This window comes from Nelumbo lutea, chromosome 8 (assembly GCF_056320005.1).
Source record: "Nelumbo lutea isolate HS-2025 chromosome 8, American lotus-T2T, whole genome shotgun sequence".
Taxonomy (NCBI): domain Eukaryota; kingdom Viridiplantae; phylum Streptophyta; class Magnoliopsida; order Proteales; family Nelumbonaceae; genus Nelumbo; species Nelumbo lutea.
The window spans coordinates 7,019,675-7,042,352 of NC_142691.1; the positions used below are offsets into that span (position 1 = coordinate 7,019,675).

General features: G+C 40.2%; 2 protein-coding genes across 2 annotated transcripts; one reads left to right on the forward strand and one right to left on the reverse strand.

The window, feature by feature from the left end:
* Nucleotides 1-161: 161 nt before the first annotated feature.
* On the reverse strand, nt 162-5,307 carry ATMND1 (Mnd1 family protein). Its single transcript, XM_088956976.1, has 10 exons — nt 5,231-5,307; nt 4,384-4,464; nt 2,519-2,635; nt 2,277-2,315; nt 2,040-2,147; nt 1,873-1,935; nt 1,733-1,784; nt 1,489-1,533; nt 1,295-1,374; nt 162-463 (listed from the first exon to the last, which is right to left on the reverse strand). Exons 1-10 carry the CDS (start codon nt 5,231-5,233, stop codon nt 392-394), a joined length of 660 nt encoding a protein of 219 aa, XP_088813102.1. The 5' UTR covers nt 5,234-5,307; the 3' UTR covers nt 162-391.
* Nucleotides 5,308-11,927: 6,620 nt separating this feature from the next.
* RHS16 (root hair specific 16) lies at nt 11,928-22,297 on the forward strand. The gene is made up of 13 exons (XM_088957846.1): nt 11,928-12,018; nt 12,591-13,140; nt 13,242-13,714; nt 14,215-14,353; nt 14,456-14,527; nt 14,830-14,901; nt 14,983-15,063; nt 15,161-15,306; nt 20,046-20,272; nt 20,479-20,605; nt 21,066-21,128; nt 21,218-21,407; nt 21,594-22,297. The coding sequence occupies exons 1-13, from the start codon at nt 11,928-11,930 to the stop codon at nt 22,018-22,020; spliced, it is 2,658 nt and encodes an 885-aa protein (XP_088813972.1). The 3' UTR covers nt 22,021-22,297.
* The last annotated feature ends 381 nt before the right edge of the window (nt 22,298-22,678 follow it).

Genomic DNA, 22,678 nt, shown 5'->3' on the forward strand with positions numbered 1-22,678 from the left:
ATCTGGCAATTGTCATTAATTGAATACTTTCTCTTCAGAAAGACGGCAAAAAGAGAAAAAAAATAGTATCCATCATACCGTCAAACTTTGTGGATTAAAGAGCCTCAGCGAAGCCCCCCCTTCCCTCCAAAAAAAAAAAACAAGAAAAGAAAAAAACACACTTCAACCACCAAACTCCGATTCATTGTATTAGTAAAAAGCATCAAGTTGTTATACGCCATTAATCAACTGGGAAAAATTAAAAAAAAAAGGCAAATATAATTTCGATGTTTGAGGGAATACAACTTTACCCTTCTTCTTGGCTTCTTTTTAAGCTGGAATGTTACCTGCTAACTTTTGAAAATTTAACATATACATGGTTTCTGAGAATAATTTGAACAGCTTCTAGCATTTATTCACCAACTGCGCTGGCTGAAACCAAAACTGCAGGTTCCAAATAGTCGAAATCATCTCCCATACCCACCTGCAGTTTGATTGAAAAAGAAATTACTCAAAAGAGAAAAAAAAAAAGAAGAAAAAAGGTTTTAGCATGAGTTGATTATCCTCCAAGAAACACAGGGTGCGTGGTCTTAATCGGACTTTACAAAAATGTTGAAACTAATTTGGCTAGGTCCATCATATATATCCTGAAAATGGCTCTGCATCCCATTTAAGAGGAAGGGCTATGACATAAGAGAATGTATCCAAGTTTTCAGACTTTTCTCATGGGTGGGAGATAGGTTGAAGAGAAGCGATAGGAAGTTCTGAAGTGCGGTTATGGCTTGTGCAGAACTTCGATAATTAAACTTTTAAGTTAATATGTAAACATGAAACTGTATGTGGAAGTTTGATCTTGTGCATTTATATTTCCATATAGAAGTTGACAACGTGCATTTCAACAAAACTTATCCCATTTGAAACCTCATTCCAATTACTATGGAAGTGTGATGCCTGACACATTTCAATTAGGCATTGGATATGAATGGGCCATTGCTTGGTATAATGGTAAAACCTTAGGCTGACAAGTATAAGAACATGGGTTAAGAGTCTAAAAGCAGTCACTTTGTACCAGATTCCAGAAAAAAAAAGCCAAAGGTTAGGTGTGTATCCAGCCCACCCCTCCCAAGACCCTATATAGCTGGGAGTCTGGGACCAACAAGGGATAACCTGACTAAATGCATGCTATGCAATCATAAGAAAATATAAACAAGGAGCAGGACCATTATTGCATCAAACGGATTAAAGGAATATAATTTTGCTTTAAGCTAGCAAGTCCGATCACATGCATATTTAAGGAATTGGGAAATATTGATACCTCCTTGTACATGTGTTCAAGCTGTTCTTTGGCCTCAGGAAAATTGTTTGAACACCATTGACGTAATGTGAAGATATTATCTGTGGGATGGTTTATGAGCAGTAATCACAGAATAAGGACTATTGGAATTTACCACCCATAAATAGGACGGAAATGAAAGCTGATTAAAGTTAGAGATATGTCAAAGGTGTTACCTGTCCATCTATTAGCTGCTGCATGGGCAACTGAAATTGCATTCTCTGTCAATGTCAAAATGAAAATATTATTATATGCATGAGTACATGACTCAGAGAAATAATGTGAATCCTTCTGAATAAGAAATAAAGGATATACAAGAATGACAAATCCTGATCAATTCTCAATAATGTGCTTTCATGATAAAATAATAGAATAACAAAGACTTAAGAAGAGTTGCAGTATCAAAAAGAAAATCTTAACTCATTGCTTCAAGAGCAGCTGGGTCATTTTCTGCATATCTCCCCAATTCTTCCTGAAGGACCAGGGCATAGTCTCCAAAATTAACTTGCATAAACTTTTTATATTACACAAGAATGAGAAACAAACAGGGTATGAACTACCTTCAGCTGGTTGTACTTTATCTCAATAGCTTTCAACTCACCCAAAGCCTCCTCTCGTTCATCCTATATTAAAGGTTCAGGGCTAAAATGTCAAACCTGCAGAGCTTATCCCTACAAGAAAACTTTTCATTTTAAGCACAGAAAAGAGGGATGCTTTATAAACTTACAGTTTCCTCCCTGCCCTTCTTTAAGCTATTCCTGTGCTCAGTAAGTTCAGAAAAACGCTTCTTGCTGCTTTCAATATCAGCTTCCAGTTCGCAGTATACGTTCCTAAGCTATAAAATAGTAAACTCTTTACATTATCAATATGAAAATGGGTTTATGTGTCTAGGAACAAGTACAAAATAAATATTTATTGTGTTGCAGTTATTGCAGAAACAGAAAAAGAAGCAGCAAAACTTCACCAGATTTCCAGCACAACTAGGAAGGCTCCAAAAGTATACCTACGAGTTCATAACGTAAAACAACAAAATATAATAACATGAGAGAAAATCCAACTCAGCATAGGGTATAACAAATCCCACCAGAAAGGGATTACATCTTCTCATGTCTACCAACACATGAGTCTTCTATTATTTACTTGAAAGAAGTTTCCAGTGAAAATTGAATTTTATGCTTTCAAATGTTTCCCATAACATATACTCACTGAACTGCCTATCTTGTCTTTTGAAACAAGGTCATCATCCACCAAACTTTGGACGACATCCTTCACAGACTGGCTGATAACACCTTTCTTGGGGCCCAACTTCTCAAGCTCTCTAAGCTGAGGACAGTGCACAAGTAAGGAATTAAATCTGAAAACCCAGGTATCACATCCAATAGAACCTATGCAGGTTTTTAGAAGTGTTATCCAGAAATAACACATGAAAAAAATCTGAAGAAAAATCAATTATCAGAAGGACAAATAGACAGAAAGAACAGTGCATTTATGCCATAAAAGGGAGAAAAATAAAAGAACGATGGAGTCACTCAGCCGTGGCCAAGATGGAATTAGATGCAGAATCCAAGCTTCCATGCTGCAATACTCCAATAATAAGCCATAGGAATAATACTAGACACATCTCAATTAAAATCCATAGCAGTAGTAGCAATCAATCAATTACAAGATCTTCTTAGCATATCAAACATGACTAAAAGAATCGCTTGAGCAATGGATAAAATCCTGCCTCAGAAGACCTGCCTAGAACTTTAGTTTTCATTACTGAGGATAAAGAGGAAAAATAAGATTGTATAGAAGATGAAGAACATATTGCCATCATTTACACATACAATGCTTCAAAGCAGTGGTAAGAATTTAACAAAACCAATCCAAACATTAAAATAATGTATTCATTATGGGCATTAGTCCCAAATTTTCCTGAATTTTTTAAAAGAACAAAGATGGAAATACACAATTCCTTTGCTAAAACATAACAAAAGCTTATGGTTCCAATGCAAAATAAATAATCGAAGCTACTGAACTATCTCACAGAAGTACAGATAGGAAAATAATACTATTATAGGAAACCTGAGAGGTGAGAAAGGCTGAGAAAATAATTTCTTCTTATATGTCTTCTTAATGAAGATTGAGACTTCTGAATAATTGAAGAGACTGCTCAATCTTGTAATTTTTCATATTTTCATGAAAGCATAAGGAGATGTTACTGTTATCTAGCTATCTCCATAAAGCAATCAAGTGGACAAATAAAGCTGATAAACTGTTGAACAAGTTCTCTGTTACTGATCAAAAAAAAAATGTTGAACGAGTTCATCCAAAACAGAAAGGGGGAAAAGATCATTTGTGCCAAATAAAACTGTTCTACATGTTCCTCAAAGAAGTAGCAAGTCCGTTCTTCACCCCTGTGGCCAATAATGATGAAGTACATGGAAAAACAGCAAAAGCATAATGGATATAATCATGTGACATCAATTTCTAAAATCTAAAAACATAAATTGATTCCAGGCTGCTGTTTCAAGTCAACAGTAAAATGGACTACTCTTTTTCAGGAACTAATTTCTATTTCATAGTGATGACTCAAGAGAGTACACATAAAACACTGACATGCAATACAAAGAAAAGAGAATGATTTCAAGAATACATTATAATTATTTAATTCAGTAGTAAAAAAATCAATAATGCTCTTTGCCTCTTTCAAGTTTCCAATTTTCACTTATTAATTTGTACAAGCTATTATTTGGCAGGAATCAAACATGTAGGAGTAAAACAAAATTCTGAAGTAAGAAATACCAGATCAGTATCCAGGCAGAACATATAAGCAAAACGTATATAATCTTAAGGGACATTTGAAAATGAGGAAGTTTGCAAGTCTAGAACAACTTATTGATAATTTTGAAGGGAAGTTGCATATAGGAAAACAGAAACAGCATGTGCAACATGACTTTTAGAATGCACAATAGAAGGGACGGAACGAATACGAACATTATAGTATTTCTAATTCATAACTTACTGTAATGAAAATATAAAGCTTCTTGAAAATTGAGAATGCAAGACACATTTATAATTTCACTCACAAGAAAAAAGTCCTGGGACTCATAAAAGATTTGAAGGATTTGCTCTCGCTTCTCTTCTAAAGAAAGACCCCTTTTCTTTGACTGTGCAATAAACCCAAAAAAAAGTCATAATCAGATTCCTCGTCATATATACTAATTATTTGGGAATTGGGATATAAAAAATATAAATGAAAAGATCCACTTTCCAACTTAATGCTTGCCAGCATAATGTAGTACTTCCAAGTTCCAACATCGGAAGAAATGCTTGTCTATTGCGTTATTGGAAGAAGTAAACAAGGTAGAAAGACCGAACCAGAGCAATCAGATGCCTGTAGTGGAGGGGATTCTTCTATTTCCTTACATTCGGGATGCAGATTTCTGCAGCCCATTGATAAATTTGTTCCATATTCGGGTATTAAGTTATGGTGAAAAGTGAAAACCGTCTCTCACATGGTCACAATAGAACCTGTTTGCAGATGTCATTTTCTGTTTCTAATTTTTCTTTTCTCAATTAGACGATCGAACTATCTAACTTTCAAAATCTAAAACCAATTTTAGTGATCCAAACTACATTCGAAATTAAAGTAAAACGTCGAATATTACACACAACAAGATGATTTAATTGACTAGACAACAATAAACTGTAGAAATCAATAGTATCATTTCAATAGAGAGAAGTCCTAAATTCAAATCGAGATTTGAAGACGAACAATTTATTAATCAATTAATCAGAGAAAGGAAGAAACAGCCGAAAAATCATTATACAATGTAAACTTAATAGAAGCAGAAAATGAGAAGACATGGTAATGGTAATATTTCCCCTTTTTGTAATCAAGTAGCTTCTCCGTCTCCAAGAAGTTAAAATTACCATGGAGAAGTCTTTCTTCGGTAGTTGCAGACTTGCAGAAGACAGACCGAAAGAGGGAAAGACCGCGCGAAGAAATGTTGTCGAATGGCGGGAGATTTCTCTTTTTACTAATAGCAAAGAAATTGGACCGGCTGGGCACAGCACGGTGCGATGGCACGCGGGCCGTGCTAGCCCGGCACGATGGTCCAGGCCGTACTGGGCCTGAGGTTCTAAGTCCATGGGCCGGCACGATACAGCCCGTAGGCCTGTAGCTATTCTCCAACGGCTAGTTTTTTTTGGGGGTTTTACAGAAATACCCTCCAACAGCTATATACGGGGTATTTGTGTATTTTGGTTTTGGGAGGAGAAAGAATTACACAAATTCCCCCAACAAACTATATAATAATTAATTTGGGGGGGCATTTTGGGTAAAGTGATAATTTATTTATAATGATCAAAATACCCCTCTTAACAATTAAAAAATGACTAGTTTTAAGGTTATTTTGGGTAATTGAATTATTTTCAATTCCTATAAATAACCATATCCTCCACCATTCTCATCACACCAATTCTCTTAATCTCTTCTCTAGTTCTCCAATTCTTTATTGAAGTTTCAACAAGAAGAAGACTTGCTCAACAACTCAAATATCTCAAGTTAGCAATTTGGGAGGCTTGGACTCTTGGAGTTGAAAGACTTCAATTGTTAAATCAAGTTGGGATTCCAAATCAGCAATCCAGGTCCTCCAACCGGTTTTGGCTAGCTGCCAGGGGGACGGTAGCCGGTTCAGTGAAGGTTGTCTCAATGGGGAGAGGAAAGGGGATGCTTGTGGTAGGAGGGTTTACGGGTGCCACTGTTTGTGGCGCGTTCAAGCTGGGGATCCCATCCGCCGAAAGGGGGATGGTGAACTGTCCAACGCACACTACGGGGACTTGAAGTCGCTCCCCGGTGGCGTTTGTCTCCGTGCCACGTCCGGTGTTGTTGGAGGAGGCCATGAGTGTTGGGTTTTTTTTTTTTGGAGAAAAGGGGTTATCGAAGTTTAGAGGGAGGCTTTTTGAAGCGTTTTCCCACAGACGGCGCCAATTGATGGAGCGCAATCCGGCCGGTCTTAGCTGTCCGCTGCCTTGCTTCCGAACGGGGTAGCAGAGAACCTGAAACGGAGGAGATGGAGAAGCTCTGGGGGGAACCCGGTGTAGAGGCTCCGAAGCTCAAGTTAGAATCCTTCAAAAGCAAGGTAATACCAGATAGCGCAAAGTTTGCATACCTCCGTTGTCGGGGGGCAGGGGGCTCTTATAGTCACCTCGTGCACTCGTCCCGGGGCCCTTGTCAGGTCAAGTATGATTACCCTTGTGCTTGTCAATCCGGCCGTCGTCCTTTCTTCTGAGACAGAACCGTCAATTCCTAACCGTCATCTAACTGGAGATGGTGGTGTCAGTGGCGGTGGCAGGTGGCCGTTTAGGGTGCTGCCGTCAAACGTCAGATCCCAAGTCAGTCAGGCGTGGCGCCCTTGGGCACGAACTTTCTTAGTGTTAGGCGTGGTACGACTTGTTTGGTTTTGGTGCCAAGTGATGCGAAGTGCTGAGCGAGGCGGTCTTGAGCTCGGAGGTATCTATAGGGCAGGTCAGTTCGGCGAAGTGTATTCCGAGCTGTTACAAGGTGGGTCAGTTCGGCGAAGTGTATCCCGAGCTGTTACAAGGTGGGTTAGTTCGGCGAAGTGTGTCCCGAGCTGTTACAAGGTGGGTTAGTTCAGCGAAGTGTATCCCGAGCTGTTACAAGGGTCAGTTCGGCGAAGTGTATCCCGAGCTGTTACAAGGTGGGTCAGTTCGGCGAAGTGTGTCCCGAGCTGTTACAAGCTGGGTCAGTTCGGGCCCCCGGTAGGGAGCTCAGTCCGCTAGTGTCCCCTTGTAAAAATTGTTTTAATTTTATTTGATTTATTTGATATTTTTAATAACATTTTTTTTCAATTTGTAACTATATTGTATTTTTTATATTTTATTAATTTATTGCATTTTCCAATTTTCATATTTCATTCATCCAACCATTGTATGCTTTGTATTATTCAAATTTAAATGAAATAAAATTCTTATTTTTCTTCCAATTTGTTATTCACTTTGAGTCTTTGTTTCTTTGACTTCTTATTTAGTTAAGCTTTTTTTTTTTCCATTTCTTTGTTAGATTTCTTATTTTTCCAAATAGTTCCCAAAAGAAAGTTAAATGTTTTAGTTTTACTTAGCAAAGAAATGAAAAATAAAAATTTTCAATAAAAAAATAAGGGCAAATTTCTTAAAGTACCCCTAAGTTTTAGGAGATTGACTAACTCTACCCTTACTGTTTACGTATTATCTGAAAGTACCTTATGTTTTCTCACAATTGATTAAATCCTCCTTTACCATTAGTTTATCGTTATAATCCATTCACATCTGATGGCATGTGACTTATATAATTTTTCTTAATCCAAAATTATCCTTTGTGGTCAATCTTATCCTTCATTATTCTTCAAAATTTTAAAATAAAATCCAACAAAAGCATCTGTAATACTATACTTGATGCCTTCCCCATCTTAGGTGATGCAGTGATGGTTTGACACACACTCCGGTGGTGCCACCAGTAACATCCCAAGCCTGCTTGCTAAGGAATACCCACAGAAGCAATATTTGAAAACAGAAATCTAAGTAAGCTCAAGTACATATCATGGTGCTGCTATGTAGAAATCTAAGGAAGCTCAATTACTTAAACAAGTTCTATTAATATGGATTATCATTCATGAGCCAAGCCAAGGCTGGGAAGCTGGATTTGATCACGTGTTATATAACCACTGGATTTGATCATGTCATACACATAACTAACAGTCTGTTAACGTCAATACTGGATTAGCAACTTTTGAGAGTTTTGATATTGAATTGTTGCGTTTTAAAGTTCCATGACTATATATATACCCAAATGCATCAAATTTTAGTGCAGGTTGGTCTCAGATTTGATAGTTTGGGCTAGACCTTGGGCTTGGACTTCAGGCCCAATTCTTAGGGTTGGGCTTGAGTTGTGTTAAAACCCTCCCTAGCCTACCTAACTTGCATTCTTAGACATGCTGAACTGCAATGTGCATAAATTTTGAACCCAACATAAATGAGATGTGTGGTGTAAGATCATGTTAGGAAGGGTGTTGGGATTGTTGGTATGAGATCCAGACTTGTGCCAATTGGGTTGACTCAATTGGTAAGGTGTCTGAAATGTTTTAAAAACTAACTTGGAGGCCAAATTGTTTTTGCCTTTGGGTCACGGGTCACTTGTTTGATCACTTGGGCCGAACAACTCAAACTATGACATATCAGCATATGTATGAATATGTATTTTATTAATAAAATAATTTATAATTATAATCTACATATAATATATGTATTATTTTATGTTTAATTAAAATTTATATTTCAGTTTTTAATTTTTATTTATACATACAAATGTTAAAAATTGGGATTTGAGGCAAAAAAAGAGGGGCAAGGCACCTTCGGCTCCTTGGGGAATGCATAGATCTCAAAAAATTACCCCAAAACAATATAAGGATCACCCACTCAAATAATTGAGCACAAAATTATGGCCTATAGAAGTTTTAGTGTGTGATCCAACTCGATGATTAGGTTAAATGGTTTTTTTACCAAGTCATTGTTTTTTTGGTCAAAACCTAGAGTTGAAAAAAATAATAGACCAAAAAAATGGAACCAGGTGATGGTTCGACCATCTAGGTGAACAATTGGTTGAAAACATTGTATCTGGCTGATTGTAGAGGACACAAGATTAAATCCCGTGTTCACCATGGTTCAAATCAGTTTGGATCTCCTATCCACACTTACCCAGGACACTATAGCCACACATTAGGAATATCTCTTGTTTACTTATATATTGTCATTCATGGGACATATTCCTAAATGTGGTGTGGTGTGATAGGGCTTTTGTGGGGTAGGATATACAATCATAGTTTGGGTGAGAAGACTCAATATGGATAACGGATATGGGTGCAAGTTGGGCTGCAACACGAACTGTGGAACCCTCAACCCTCAACCCTAACGCAAAGTTTTAGAGTTGGGTTGAGATGAGAATGGGTTTGGGTTGTCTCAATTTCTCTACTTCTTTTTGCCAGATGTTTTTATTTCCAACTCAAGGTTTGAGGTCAATTCAGTTTTAAACAATATTATATTGTAGATGAACATAGTAGTCATGCTTTTTAGGATATGGCAATTTTCCCCATTTCCCTTATCCCTATGGGGTGTGGAGATCTGCCTCGATTGAGATGGTGATGTGGATGATTTTCCCCTCCAAGGACAGGGATAACACTCCTTACTAGGCAGGGATGGATTTTTTTGTAGGGACAGGAATGTAAAGTGGCTCACCATCCCCTACCCCGCCATTGTCATTCCTACATGCTTTTGAAAACTCCATCCCCGTAAATGTATGGTTCATGCATACATAAATACCTACCTACATACATGAATGGATGCATTGTTGCACATTTACATAAATGCCACATGCATACAGTAGATATGTAATTAAATACATGAATAATTGTTAATATTTATACACGCACATTACCTGAACCCTAATTAGGGTTCATACTTTTCAACCATAACCCTTAACGGATTTTCAACTCAACTGGACCTTCTTTTGGGCTTGGGTTTGGTTAATCCGATCTAAATTGCAGTCATATTCTGGCATTATAGATTTATCCTTCAAACAAATGTGCACATGGTTGATTGTTTTGATGGAAAATCATGACACATAATGCTTTAAGGTTTTGAAAATGTTGTTTTTCGCCCATGAAAAACTTTAGTAGGTAAAATCCTGCAAGTGAAGGAAAAGTGAATAAATGAGAAAATGAGAAATCGTAAATGGCATCTTTTAACATCTTTAAAGTTTTTAACATGATTGATAAATGTGAATTAACCAATGAAAAGCGAGTAGACTGTATTACAATTTTATCATGATTGAGTACTTTTTTGACTTATTGTGTAGTTTCTGCATTGTAATTATAATCAAAACTTTATTAATGAGATGAACATTTATCAAATTATACGAAAAGGTGGTTTACTTTGTTTATTTATTTATTTTTTGAGAATTCAGTATTGTTCAATTCATTGAGTGAAGACAAAGGCAAGTCGGGGTTAAACTTAAACCTCACATGTTAGTAGAAATGCCATATTCAGGCAGTCTAAAGAGTATGCACACAAGCACATTGATAACAAGGGCAAGGGCATGGTATGGTTTCAACTTTCAACATCTCAATTGTATCTGCATATTTATTTGAAATTAACATGAAGCAAGGTTTTTGTAGAGGTTAAAACATGGGTGAGGTTTTCTAAGTATTAATTATCCCTTGTTAGTTAATGCACATCAAAGAGAGAAACTAACCATGTGAGTGAAACCATTAATAAGGGAGAGAGAGAATCTGCCAAATCCTAAATTACTAAAGAAGAAGAAAGGAATAAGATTGACCAGCACCAAAGAAAAGTCAAGTTGAAATTGTTGGTCCGACGCTATTAACATAACAATGATCGAGTTAATGGCGGCCGAGCCTCTTTTTCTCATTTAATTGTTAAGGCAAAGATACATATGCGTCCATTTTCTCTTCACACAGGAGAAATTAATTAAGGTGGTGTGGCATTCGTTTTAATCTTCAATTACTTCACGTAAGCATTAATGTATAGATTTCACATAAGCATTGCACAGAGACACATTCAACTTTCAACGTTCAAACAACTTATTTAACAGAGCAGTTTTGAGGAGAGGTCCTTATCGAGGCCAAAGCTTCAGTTTCAAAATGTCAATTGGTTTTTGCAGAATTTTATTGTTTTCATATGAGGCGCTCTGGAACTTAGAGGACGCTACTTAAAAGCTAGGATCAATCTGAATTTGATTGAACCGTGTTGATTGAGTCACTACCCATATATAATAAATTCACCAGAAAGTCAAATTCTCAGCTAATGCAAGGCTATCTTGGTTTTTCACCAAATACGGTTTCATGACTTTCTATGGCAGACCTACCTTGCTAGAAAGCTGCTACATGAAAGCCCCTTTCAAACTGTCACTAATTTTATATACAGACCGGATTATACAAACCATTGGCTTTCCCACGCCAATTCCCAACCAACTTGAATTGCTCGGTTATATATTTATTTTCTACGCTTCCTTTCCCACCAATCCCTTATTCTTTCATTCATGGGTGCCCCCTCTTTAATTAGGTTCGTTTGACCTTAATTTCATCACAATGGGAGGAGATCCATGGTGTCATGATGGACTTTTCCATGTTTAGGAAAAAAAAAAAAAAGAATTAATGTTTTTGACATTTAAGAGTTCTGGTCAAGTAGGAATATATAATCCTCCATGTGATCATCCATATGTACTTAATTACATTACATGGACAACGTCCCACCCTAGATAATCTAGTGTTTGACCATGCCTGCCAATTAGGTTTCTTGTGTTCATTAACAACAATTAGATAGACATTCACATACATGCATACCCAAAAGGAAAAAAATAAAAAATAAAAGAAAATGAAATTAATTAAACATATGAATATCAAGAACTTCTCTATCTTCATTTTCACTTCCTCTTATAATCGCATGCATCTTTGCCTAAACATTAATGGGGGTGCCTTTCTGCTTATAACATTTCCTACTCAACTTCATTATTCCCTTACCCTGCATAAGGGAGTTTTTCTCTGAAACCAGGAATATGCAGATTTTGGCAGGTTTAGATTTCTCCTGGCTGTTGCTGCTTTGGTTATTAGCTCTTGCAGTTCTAGTTCATGGGCAGATACATTCAGGTAAGCTTTTCTGGTTTTTAACTTCGCTAATACAATAACTCTTATTTGCGATTTGTTGTTTTCTATTGTTGGTTGTTGTTAAGGCTACGTTCATTTCCATGTCTAAGGGGCGAGAAGCAAAGTTAGTAATTTTTTTGGCCTATTTTAAGGTGGAACAAACGGAACCTAAGTTGAAACCAATTGAGGCAACTTTGGAAGTATTTAATTATGCATTTATGATTTATGCCAGAAAGAAAATTCAAATACCTTATTTAGTTCTGAGAATACATGGGGCTGTAACCTGTAAGTTGCACTGTTTGGTTCATCATTGTCTGTTTGTCACCGTTTGGTTGAACTTTCTGAGACGCATTATTGAGCAATTTTCGACTGAATGGAGCCATTGAATCTAAAAATTAGATGATACCCATAAGAGCTATTCAGCATTCTTTCTTTCATCTCTCATGTTCCAGTGGATACATACCATCTTCACTGCAGTAGCAATTAACAAATCAAGTGGTTGCCTTTCTTTTTTTTGGTGAAGAGTTTAGTAGTTATCCAAACAAACTATAATGCACTTTAATTTTCTTCTGTAGACTTCATTAGCATTGATTGTGGGTCGCCCAAAGATCCTGGCTTCACAGATGATGTTACTGGCATAAATTACGATTCGGATGACCGGTTCATCAGCACTGGAGTTAATGCGAACATTAGTGACAGTTTCATGTATGACGGGATTCCACAGCCACTCTCAGATGTTAGAAGCTTTCCCCAGGGAAGCAGGAACTGTTACAATTTAACACTTGCAGGGATAATAGGTGGAAAGTTTCTGATCAGAGCCTTATTCTTGTATGGGAACTATGATAGAAAAAATCAGGTGCCTCAATTTGACCTCTATCTGGGAGTCAATCTTTGGTACTCGGTGAAGTTCAGCAATGCATCTCATTTCGTGTCCACAGAGATTATCAACGTTGCTGAATCTAGTTCTATATATGTTTGTCTAATAAACATTGGCCTTGGAACGCCTTTCATATCAGGATTAGAGCTAAGGCCACTGAATGCTTCAGTTTATAATCCAGACAGTGGGTCTCTGCTGCTCTATGAACGGCTTGACGTTGGAGTAATGACAGGAAACCAAAGTATCAGGTAAGTGTAAAGACCCTGTCAATGTTTATCTCATTCACAGCATTGGGCTTGTGCCTTGTGGCATTATATATGTAAGTGTGGTACATTGATCCATAACATAGGGACAGAGACGATGTTTATGATCGCATATGGTCACCCTACACCTCGCCTAATTGGGTCTCTTTGAACACTTCGTCAGTTGTGGATGGAAGCGGAGATGGCTATAGAGCACCGCCCATGGTTATGAAGACTGCAGTTAGGCCTGCAAATGGTAATGGTTCCTTGGAGTTGTACTGGAACCCGACCGACTCTACTCTGCAATTTTACATCTTCATGTACTTCGCTGAACTGGAGAAGCTTCAGAGCAACCAATCAAGAAAACTCAGTATTTCCATCAATGGGTTCCCCTTGCTTGAATCTGTTGTTCCTCGTTACTTATACACGACTACCATCTCCAACTCCAGTTCCTTGTCCAGAAATGAACTTCGGGTTTCTATTTCCAAGACAACAGATTCAACCCTTCCACCCATCCTGAATGCAATTGAGGTTTATGTGGTCAAACAATTTCCAGAATCACCAACATACAGAGGAGATGGTATGTATTACCTGAAGTTTCTTGATCGATCTTCTTATGAAATGATAATAACATACACGAAGCCACCACTGTAAATGATTGGGCCCCATTTCTGCTCACAAGTGGAACACATCCACATCCCCAAAGAAGGACCACAAAATCAATGCGACATCTCAGCATAAGCTCTATATATCAGTGGCTTTTGTTGGAGCTGTCAATGAAACTATGTGCAATAATCTGCAGAAAGTGGAAACTGATGGGATGGTCTCGCATGTAGTTAAGATTATTGAACTGGTTGAACATGAAACTTTCGGGGTCCTAGTTGGATCTGCCGAGGCATCCCAATTAGTCCATATTAAGAAACAATTTGAGCAGGAACATGGAGAAGAATGTATATATGACAAATATGATGATGCAGAGAACCATGCTTTTATTTATTTTTTAAATTTGTTCAAGGTTTAAAGATATCCCTAATGTTCTAATATTGCTATTTCTCTCGTGCGTCTCTTCATTGAAACAAGTTGATGCTATCATGAGCATCAGATGGACATACCGACTAGACAAAAACTGGGTTGGAGATCCATGCGGGCCAAGGAATTACTCTTGGGAAGGTTTAAATTGCAGCTACAGTGGTTCAGATTCCCCTCGGATCATTGCCCTGTAAGAAAATCTTTATGCATATATTACCATGTATATAATCTTTGTTTGTGGGATCATATCCTTTTCTGATTTACTTGCTGATATAAATATTGTTGTGAGCAGAAACCTGTCCTCGAGTGGTTTGACTGGAGAAATAATTGCTTCAATAGCCAGTTTTACATCAATCCAGTCCTTGTAAGTATAAACTTGTATAAAAATCCAGTAAGCATCAGTAAACCAGTAGCTTTCAAAAGCTGCCACTAGAGTATGTTTCTGCATGTTTTGTAGTATTCATGGTACATCAGTAGTTCTACCCTACCCTAGATGAGTTTAAGACTGTTGCTGCTCGTTGGAATATCGCAGGGTTCTAGGCCTCTTATAGCCCATCAACCTGGTGTAACAATCTCATAGCTTCTGGAATACCAATGGCAAAATCTTTAAGTTTTCTTTTTTTAATCAAAGACTTTTGTTCTAATGGCTCAGGTCTTTTGTTTCAGGGATTTATCCAACAATAGCTTATCTGGACAAGTGCCTGATTTTCTGTCACAGCTGACATCCCTAAGGTTCCTGTATGTCATCAAACTTTGGTAACATGATTTTAAATTTCATGATGAGTCAAGCTTTTAATAAAACTGGGTTGTGCTTTGCAGGAATTTAAAAGGCAACCAACTCACAGGATATGTGCCTGATATTCTTATAGAAAGATCTAATGATGGGTCACTCACATTGAGGTCTGCTTTGTAAAATATAGTCAGTTATGTTATTAAATGCCATCACCAATATCATATGTTGGTCGTCTTAAACTTTGACTCCCATTTTCTGTTATAGTGTGGATAGCCATAATATTTGTGCCTCGGGTTCTTGCAAAAAGGGCAAAAATATTGTCATCCCGTTAGTCGCATCAGTAACATCAGCACTTGTCTTATTAATCATTCTGATTATCCTATGGAGACTGAAGAGTACAAGACAGCCAGGTATTATTTTTTTTTCTTTTTTGCAATGCTTATTTCAAATATCTGTACCTGGCTACCTGCTTCTAGCCCTTGTCTGTAACATAGAAAAGAACCACAAAAATAAGTAGTGTATATCTGTGACAAAGTTTTCTTGTAGGAAAAAGAGTTTTTTTCATCCATGTGGACAGTTTAAAATGAATACTCTGTCTGCATCAGACACTTAAATATTTAATATAAATTCTGTTTTCTTCAATTTATCCATGCTGTGTCTTTGTACTAAGTTTGATTGTCTTTCTTATGTGACAAAATTTCGGGAATACTTGGGGATTGATAATTGATATTCTATCAAGTGTCGAGAAACAGTTATTGATCCACTATTCAACATCCTTACAATGGAGAAGGAAACATAATGAGATAACTACACTTGTATAATGTCAGGAGATATGTAAAAGGTTCATTCATAAAGGCCAATGGAAAGAGCAAGGAAAGGGAAGAAACTCAACCTGATGAGTGCAGATTTGGCCCTCCAGTGAAATTATGACACGTGGCACCTCGTGACAACTAGGCAAACACCCAGGCAACAACTTACCAAGTTGGTGTCACACCCGGGCACCGGTCTGGCCGGCCTGGCGCGGCCTGGCGTGACCTGCACGCGGCCTGGCGTGGCCTGCGCGGCCTATGCGTGACCTGTGCGCGACCTGGCACGGCCTGGCATGGCCTGCACGGCCTGCGCGATCTGGCCGGATCAGCCTGGCACATGATCCGACCTGGTCGACCTGGCAACCCATAAGGCGCCCACCGATGAACCATAACGGCATACCCCGCGAGCTCGGTAGCTCACCAAGGAGCTCGCCAAGGAGCTCGATAGCTCACCAAAGAGCTCACCAAGGAGCTAGACAGCTCTCCAAGGACCTCGCCACCAAGGAGCTAGGCAACTCGGCAAAGCTCGCCACAAGCAGCTCGGCATAGCTCCCCCGGGCAGCTTGCCACTTGTAGGGTAGCTCGGTACAGAAGAGTAGTTTGGCGTATCGCAGGAAGATCTCCTGCTTGACTACTTGGCCCTGACACCGACCCGCCGATTGACACAAGCGCCGACCTGACAACCTGGCCCAGACACCGACCCGCCGATTGACACAGGCGCCGACCTGACAGACTGGCCCAAACACCGACCCGCCAACTGACACAGGCGTCGACCTGACAACTTGGCCCAGACACCGACCCGCCGACGGACACAGGCGTCGACCTGACAACCTGGCCCAGGCGCCAACCTAGCCGCCTGACATAAGCGCCAGCCTGACAACCTCGAGGAGTTCACCACCGTACCCTGGTTCTGACGGGATATGATGAGTCTTACCGTTTGAAGGCTTTTCACCCACCTAACCCGCGAGGAAACCACTATATAAGGACTCCAACCCCCAAAGCCAAGAGGAAGGAAAAAAGGATGGTAACCCCTGCTCTCTAGCTCTCTCATTTCTCTCCAAGCTCTCTGTAATCAGAATGCTAACTTAGGCATCAGAGAGTCCCCGTCGGAAAAATACCCCCGGGTCCTCTGATTCAGTTCTCGCAGGTCCCTCAACTCTCGCCGCCTACAAAGGAGAGGAAATCACCTCATGCAGAGGGTAGTCAGGTTGCGCTGCACCAGGGAGCTCCACCATCCTCTGAGTTGTAGGCCGCCTAGGAGCAGGTCAAATGAGGAGTCCCCTAGGAAGTTCGCCACCAGGGAGCTCGCTACCAAGCAGTTCGCCACCAGGCAATTCACCACCAAGTAGCTCTCCACCAGGGAGCTCACCACCAGGCAGTTCGCCACCAGGGAGCTCGCCACCAAGCAGTTCGCCACCAGGGAGCTCGCCACCAGGCAGTTCTCCACCAAGGAGTTCGCCACCAAGCAGTTCGTCACCAAGTAGCTCTCCACCAGGGAGCTCGCCACCAAGTAGTTCTCCACCAGGGAGTTCACCACCAAGTAGCTCATCACCAAGGCACGTCACCACCGGGTCAAATAACGAGGTACTTAGCATCATTTGGCGCCGTCTGTGGGAACACACTACAAAAAGCTAAGTTCTCATCCTACAAAAGCTAAGTTCTCATCTTACTAAAGCTAAGTCCTCACTTTTTAGAAATTGAAGCTATCGCTTTATAGTTTACATTTTTTATGAACTCAAAGACTATGCAGGGAGCTAACAGACTAAGTAGCTCTACCAATCTTACTTTCAATTCAGATAATGCCTCATCAGTCCTCTCCGCAAGGTCCCCCCTACAAAGATGAGCTCTTCGTGCCTTCCGTGGGAGTTGGCGGCCAACAGACTACATAGGCGCCCTTGCCGGTCGAGCCTTCCAAAGCTCCTGTGTGAGCTAGCGACCTAAAGTTAGTAGTGTTGCCCCCGAAGGTCGAGCTCCTAGTAGCTTCTTGTAGGAGTGGGTGACCGGCATTACGAAGTTGATGTAGCACAATCATAGCTCGACACCTCACAGGCAAAGCCTACGGGCCACATTACTACTTAAGACCCGGTCGCCATTACGAAGCTGATGTAGCACAATCATAGCTCGACACCTCACAGGAAAGGCCTACGGGCCACATTACTGCTTAAGACCCGGTCGCCTCTCCGGCACGGGCAAAAGTCAAAGAAGAGTAGACTACGAGTCACTCCCAAAGCCTACGGGTCACACTATTGCTAAATATCCAGTCGCTTCCTCAGGAGGAGCAAAATCAGCAAAAGTGAACTATAAGTTGCCCTAGAGCCTAAGGGCTACACTACTGAATTGGCGGAGACCCCCTCGCCTTACTGGCAGCTTGCCACATCCAGGCAGCTCCCAAAGCCTAAGGAATTGGATCAACACTTACTAGCTCGTCGACTTACAGGCTAAAAGAAATCTACTCCCTTCGCTGAGTTACTCTTAGCTCGGGAGTGGGGGGCAAATGATGAGGGCAGATTTGGCCCTCTAGTGAAATTGCGACACGTGGCACCTCGTGACAACTAGGCAAACACCCAGGCAACAACTTACCAAGTTGGTGTCCCACCCGGGCACCGGTCTAGCCAGCCTGGCGCAGCCTGGTGCGACCTGCACGCGGCCTACGAGCGGCCTGCGCGGCCTGCGCGACCTGGCCGGATCAGCCTGGCACATGATCCGACCTGGCCGACCTGACAACCCTTAAGGCGCCCGCCGATGAACCATAACGGCATAACCCGCGAGCTCGATAGCTCACCAAGGAGCTCGGTAGCTCACCAAAGAGCTCGCCAAGGAGCTAGGCAGCTGTCCAAGGACCTCGCCACCAAGGAGCCAGGCAGCTCGGCATAGCTCCCCCGGGTAGCTCGCCACTTGTAGGGTAGCTCGGTTCAGAAGAGTAGTTTGGCGTATCGCAGGAAGATCTCCTGCCTGACAACCTGGCCCAGACACCGACCCGCCGATTGACACAGGCACCGACCTGACAACTTGGCCCAAACACCAACCCGCCGACTGACACAGGCGCCAACCTGACAACCTGGCCCAGGTGCCGACCTGGCCGCTTGACACAAGCGCCAGTCTGACAACCTCGAGGAGTTCACCACCATACCCTGTTTCTGACGGGATATGATGAGTCTTACCGTTTGAAGGCTTTTCACCCACCTAACCCGCGAGGACACCACTATATAAGGACTCCGACCCCCAAAGACAAGAGGAGGGAAAAAAGGATGGTAACCCCTGCTCTCTAGCTCTCTTATTTCTCTCCAAGTTCTCTGTAATCAGAATGCTTACTTAGGCATCGGAGAGTCCCCGTCGGGAAAATACCCCCGAGTCCTTTGATTCAGTTCTCGTAGGTCCCTCAACTCCCACCACCTACAAAGGAGAGGAAATTACCTCATGCAGAGGGCAGTCGGGTTGCGCTGCACCAGGGAGCTCCACCATCCTCTGAGTTGCAGGCCGCCTAGGAGCAGGTCAAATGATGAGTCCACCAGGCAGTTCTCCCCCAAGCAGTTCACCACCAGGGAGCTCGCCACCAAGCAGTTCGCCACCAAGGAGTTCGCCACCAGGCAGTTCTCCCCTAGGGAGTTCGCCACCAAGTAGCTCTCCACCAGGGAGCTCGCCACCAGGCAGTTCGCAACTAGGGAGCTCGCCACCAGGCAGTCCGCCACTAGGGAGCTCGCCACCAAGCAGTTCGCCACCAGGGAGCTCACCACCAAGCAGTTCTCCACCAGGGAGTTCGCCACCAAGCAGTTCGTCACTAAGCAGCTCTCCACCAGGGAGCTCACCACCAGGTAGTTCTCCACCAGGGAGTTCGCCACCAAGTAGCTCATCACCAAGGCACGTCACCACCGGGTCAAATAACGAGGTACTTAGCCAAAAAAATTTATACATCACAAAAAATTGGTACGTGACCAAAAACGGTTACATCACAACCCATTCATAGTAGTGTCGTTTCAAACCTCCATTGGCCATTCCTTCTACATAATTACTAGTGATGAAAATTGAAGAAAAAAATGAAATAAGAAGTTAAACATATCAAACTTTATCTAGCTTGGTTACAAAAGAAGCTATAGCAATCCTTCACTGATGCAATTTATACCATGTCAACCATGTTCAAGGCTCCAAATCCTGATCCACCCCCCATCACTCCCTTTATCCACCCCCCATCACTCCCTTTATGTTTTTTATTAGTTCTTTTAGTTTGTCAGAAGTAAATGTATTTCTTGATGTGCTAGATACAATTTATCACGGTAAAAGTAATACACAGATTTTGCAATAGTGTATTCTGATAATTATATCATCTTTTATGTAAACTTCAGCCATAGAGTCAGGTGTCCTCTCTAATAGGGAAGGAAGCTTCTTGGCATCTAAGAGTCAACAATTCACATATGCTGAGATTGTGAACATTACCAACAATTTCCAAAAGGCTATAGGAAAAGGAGGATTTGGAACTGTTTACCATGGCTACTTGAAGGATGGCTCTCAGGTTGCTGTCAAGATGCTTTCTCAATCATCATCTCAGGGGTCCAAGGAATTTCATACAGAGGTAAGATATGCACATCCAACAGAGGTTCTCTGCACTATCGTAATGAATTATCATGCAAGGAGACAACTTTTTCATCATTCTCTCTCTCTCTCTCTTTTAATGTTATCTATCTTTTTAGAGAAATTAATCAAAATATAGTTAAGCCATGGTTTACTGATAAAAATTCTGGAGAGGTTTCATAAGCTGCACTTTGGTTTTTATTGCAGGCTGAACTTTTGATGAGAGTTCATCATAGGAATCTGGCCTCTTTTATTGGGTATTGTGATGAAGGTGGCAACATGGCACTCATTTATGAGTATATGGCTAAAGGCAACCTAAAAGAGTATCTATCAGGTATTAAAATATATATTAGTCTCACATTATTTCGTTGCCAGCTTGCTCTATTAAGTGCTCAGATCAACTTAACTAAGCAAGCCTTAACCCAACTATTTGGTGTCTTCTGACAAGTCCTGCTGTCCTTTTCCACTTTGCCACTCCTTATCCCAAAGGGGTTTAACTTTACTACTGACTCTTGTCTGAGATTTGAGTCCTAAGTGCCAATGAAGGAAGAGCCGTCTCAGATTGGTATATGGCACAAATACCTTTTCATCAAATCCTTCAAAAACAAATGCTAATTGTCTGTAGTTGGAATAAATTGTATAATCAAATTTAGGTGGGAGACTACAATGAACCACTTTAGTTTCTTATAGCCCCTAAAATTGGATTTAAAAATATTGAGAGAGAGAGGGAAAGAAAGATATAACCCTTTTGTAAGAGGTTTTATAAGTTCTGTATTACACTGTTATGGTTGCAGATACAAACGCAAATGTTTTAAGCTGGGAGAGGAGACTTCAGATAGCAATAGATGCAGCACAGGGTTGGTATTGTGATGTCATTTGATTCTGTCACCTTAACTTTCTTTTGATCCCAATTGAATTGATGGCTTGATGGGATTTTGAATTGCAGGACTGGAGTATCTACATAGTGGTTGCAAACCACCTATCATTCACAGAGATGTGAAGACAGCTAATATTCTGTTAAGTGAAGCATTGGAGGCTAAAATAGCGGATTTTGGACTGTCCAAGGTTTTCCCCAATGATGGTTTCAGTCATGTGATGACTCAAGTAATGGGTACACCAGGGTATCTCGATCCAGAGTACGTTTTTGTTGTTTCGATTAATACAACTATGCCATCTCTATGTTTTTCATTTTTCACTATACTACTAATATTGTTGTACAAGTATTACTGAACTCTCTTACTAATATGAACTTGTAAAATGAGAAAATCTGATTCCATTACACTTATTTTTTTTAATTTCATTTTCTAACATTTTTTGTGCAGGTACTATATTTCGAGTAAGTTGAATGAGAAAAGTGATGTTTTTAGCTTTGGGATTGTTCTATTAGAGCTTATCACAGGACAACCACCCATAATTAAAAGCTCCGAGTCCATTCACATAATTCAATGGGTTGGTAGTATGCTTGAAAGAGGGGAAATAAGAAATATTGTTGATCCAAGGTTGCAGGGAGATTTTGACATTAATTCCATCTGGAAGGCTACAGAGATTGCAATTGCATGCACACCATCTACATCCATCAGAAGACCTACAATGAATTATGTTTTGGCAGAATTAAAAGATTGTGTAGCAATAGAGGCAGCTCGTGACAGATCATCCGTCTTAAAAGAGGATCAAGGAATAACATTGGTTAATTCAACTGAAATGTTTCTTGTGGATCATGGAAGCATAACAGGGCCCGTACCAAGGTAGCAAGGTTTCCTTAATAGTTTTAGAAAGAAAGTGTTTTTTTCGAGTGACCTGTAATTTCTTGGTGAAAGTTAAAAGAGCAAAATCTTCATTTCTATTAGAAAGGTGTGCAGAAGATTCTTCAACAAGGTTTTCAAACAGCTTTATGTGCTACACGATTCTGATTTTTCATCTTGATAGATAGGTTTTTCCATTGGATGATGATTGAATTGTTCTACTGAGAATCATTCAGTAAATTTTATTAATCTATTTACTTTTTCGTTGAGTGCATTGTCCAAAAGAGATGGCATATTGCAGCAAAAGCACCTGTGAGTTTAGTTACAGATGGGATACAGGGTTTTCTTTTTTATTGTTTCGGTTTCATCTTATTTTTGCCTTTTCCTACCAAAAATCATGTAGCGTGAATGAATTTTCTAATTTTATATTCATTAAAGTGAAGCTTGCCTCTAAGGGATAAGTCACAAGCCCATATATTTTGATATCCTCTCTTGCACATAAAACTAACAAGTTACAATACCATTCATGCCGATTAATTTTTTCTATGTTTGCAAGACTTCTTTTGTTATAGTTCAATGCCCATTGTTTTTATTTCTTATACAGAAAATGGCTGTGGTCTTAGCTATTTTAAGTTATTCCATCTAACACTGAAATTTAACTAATT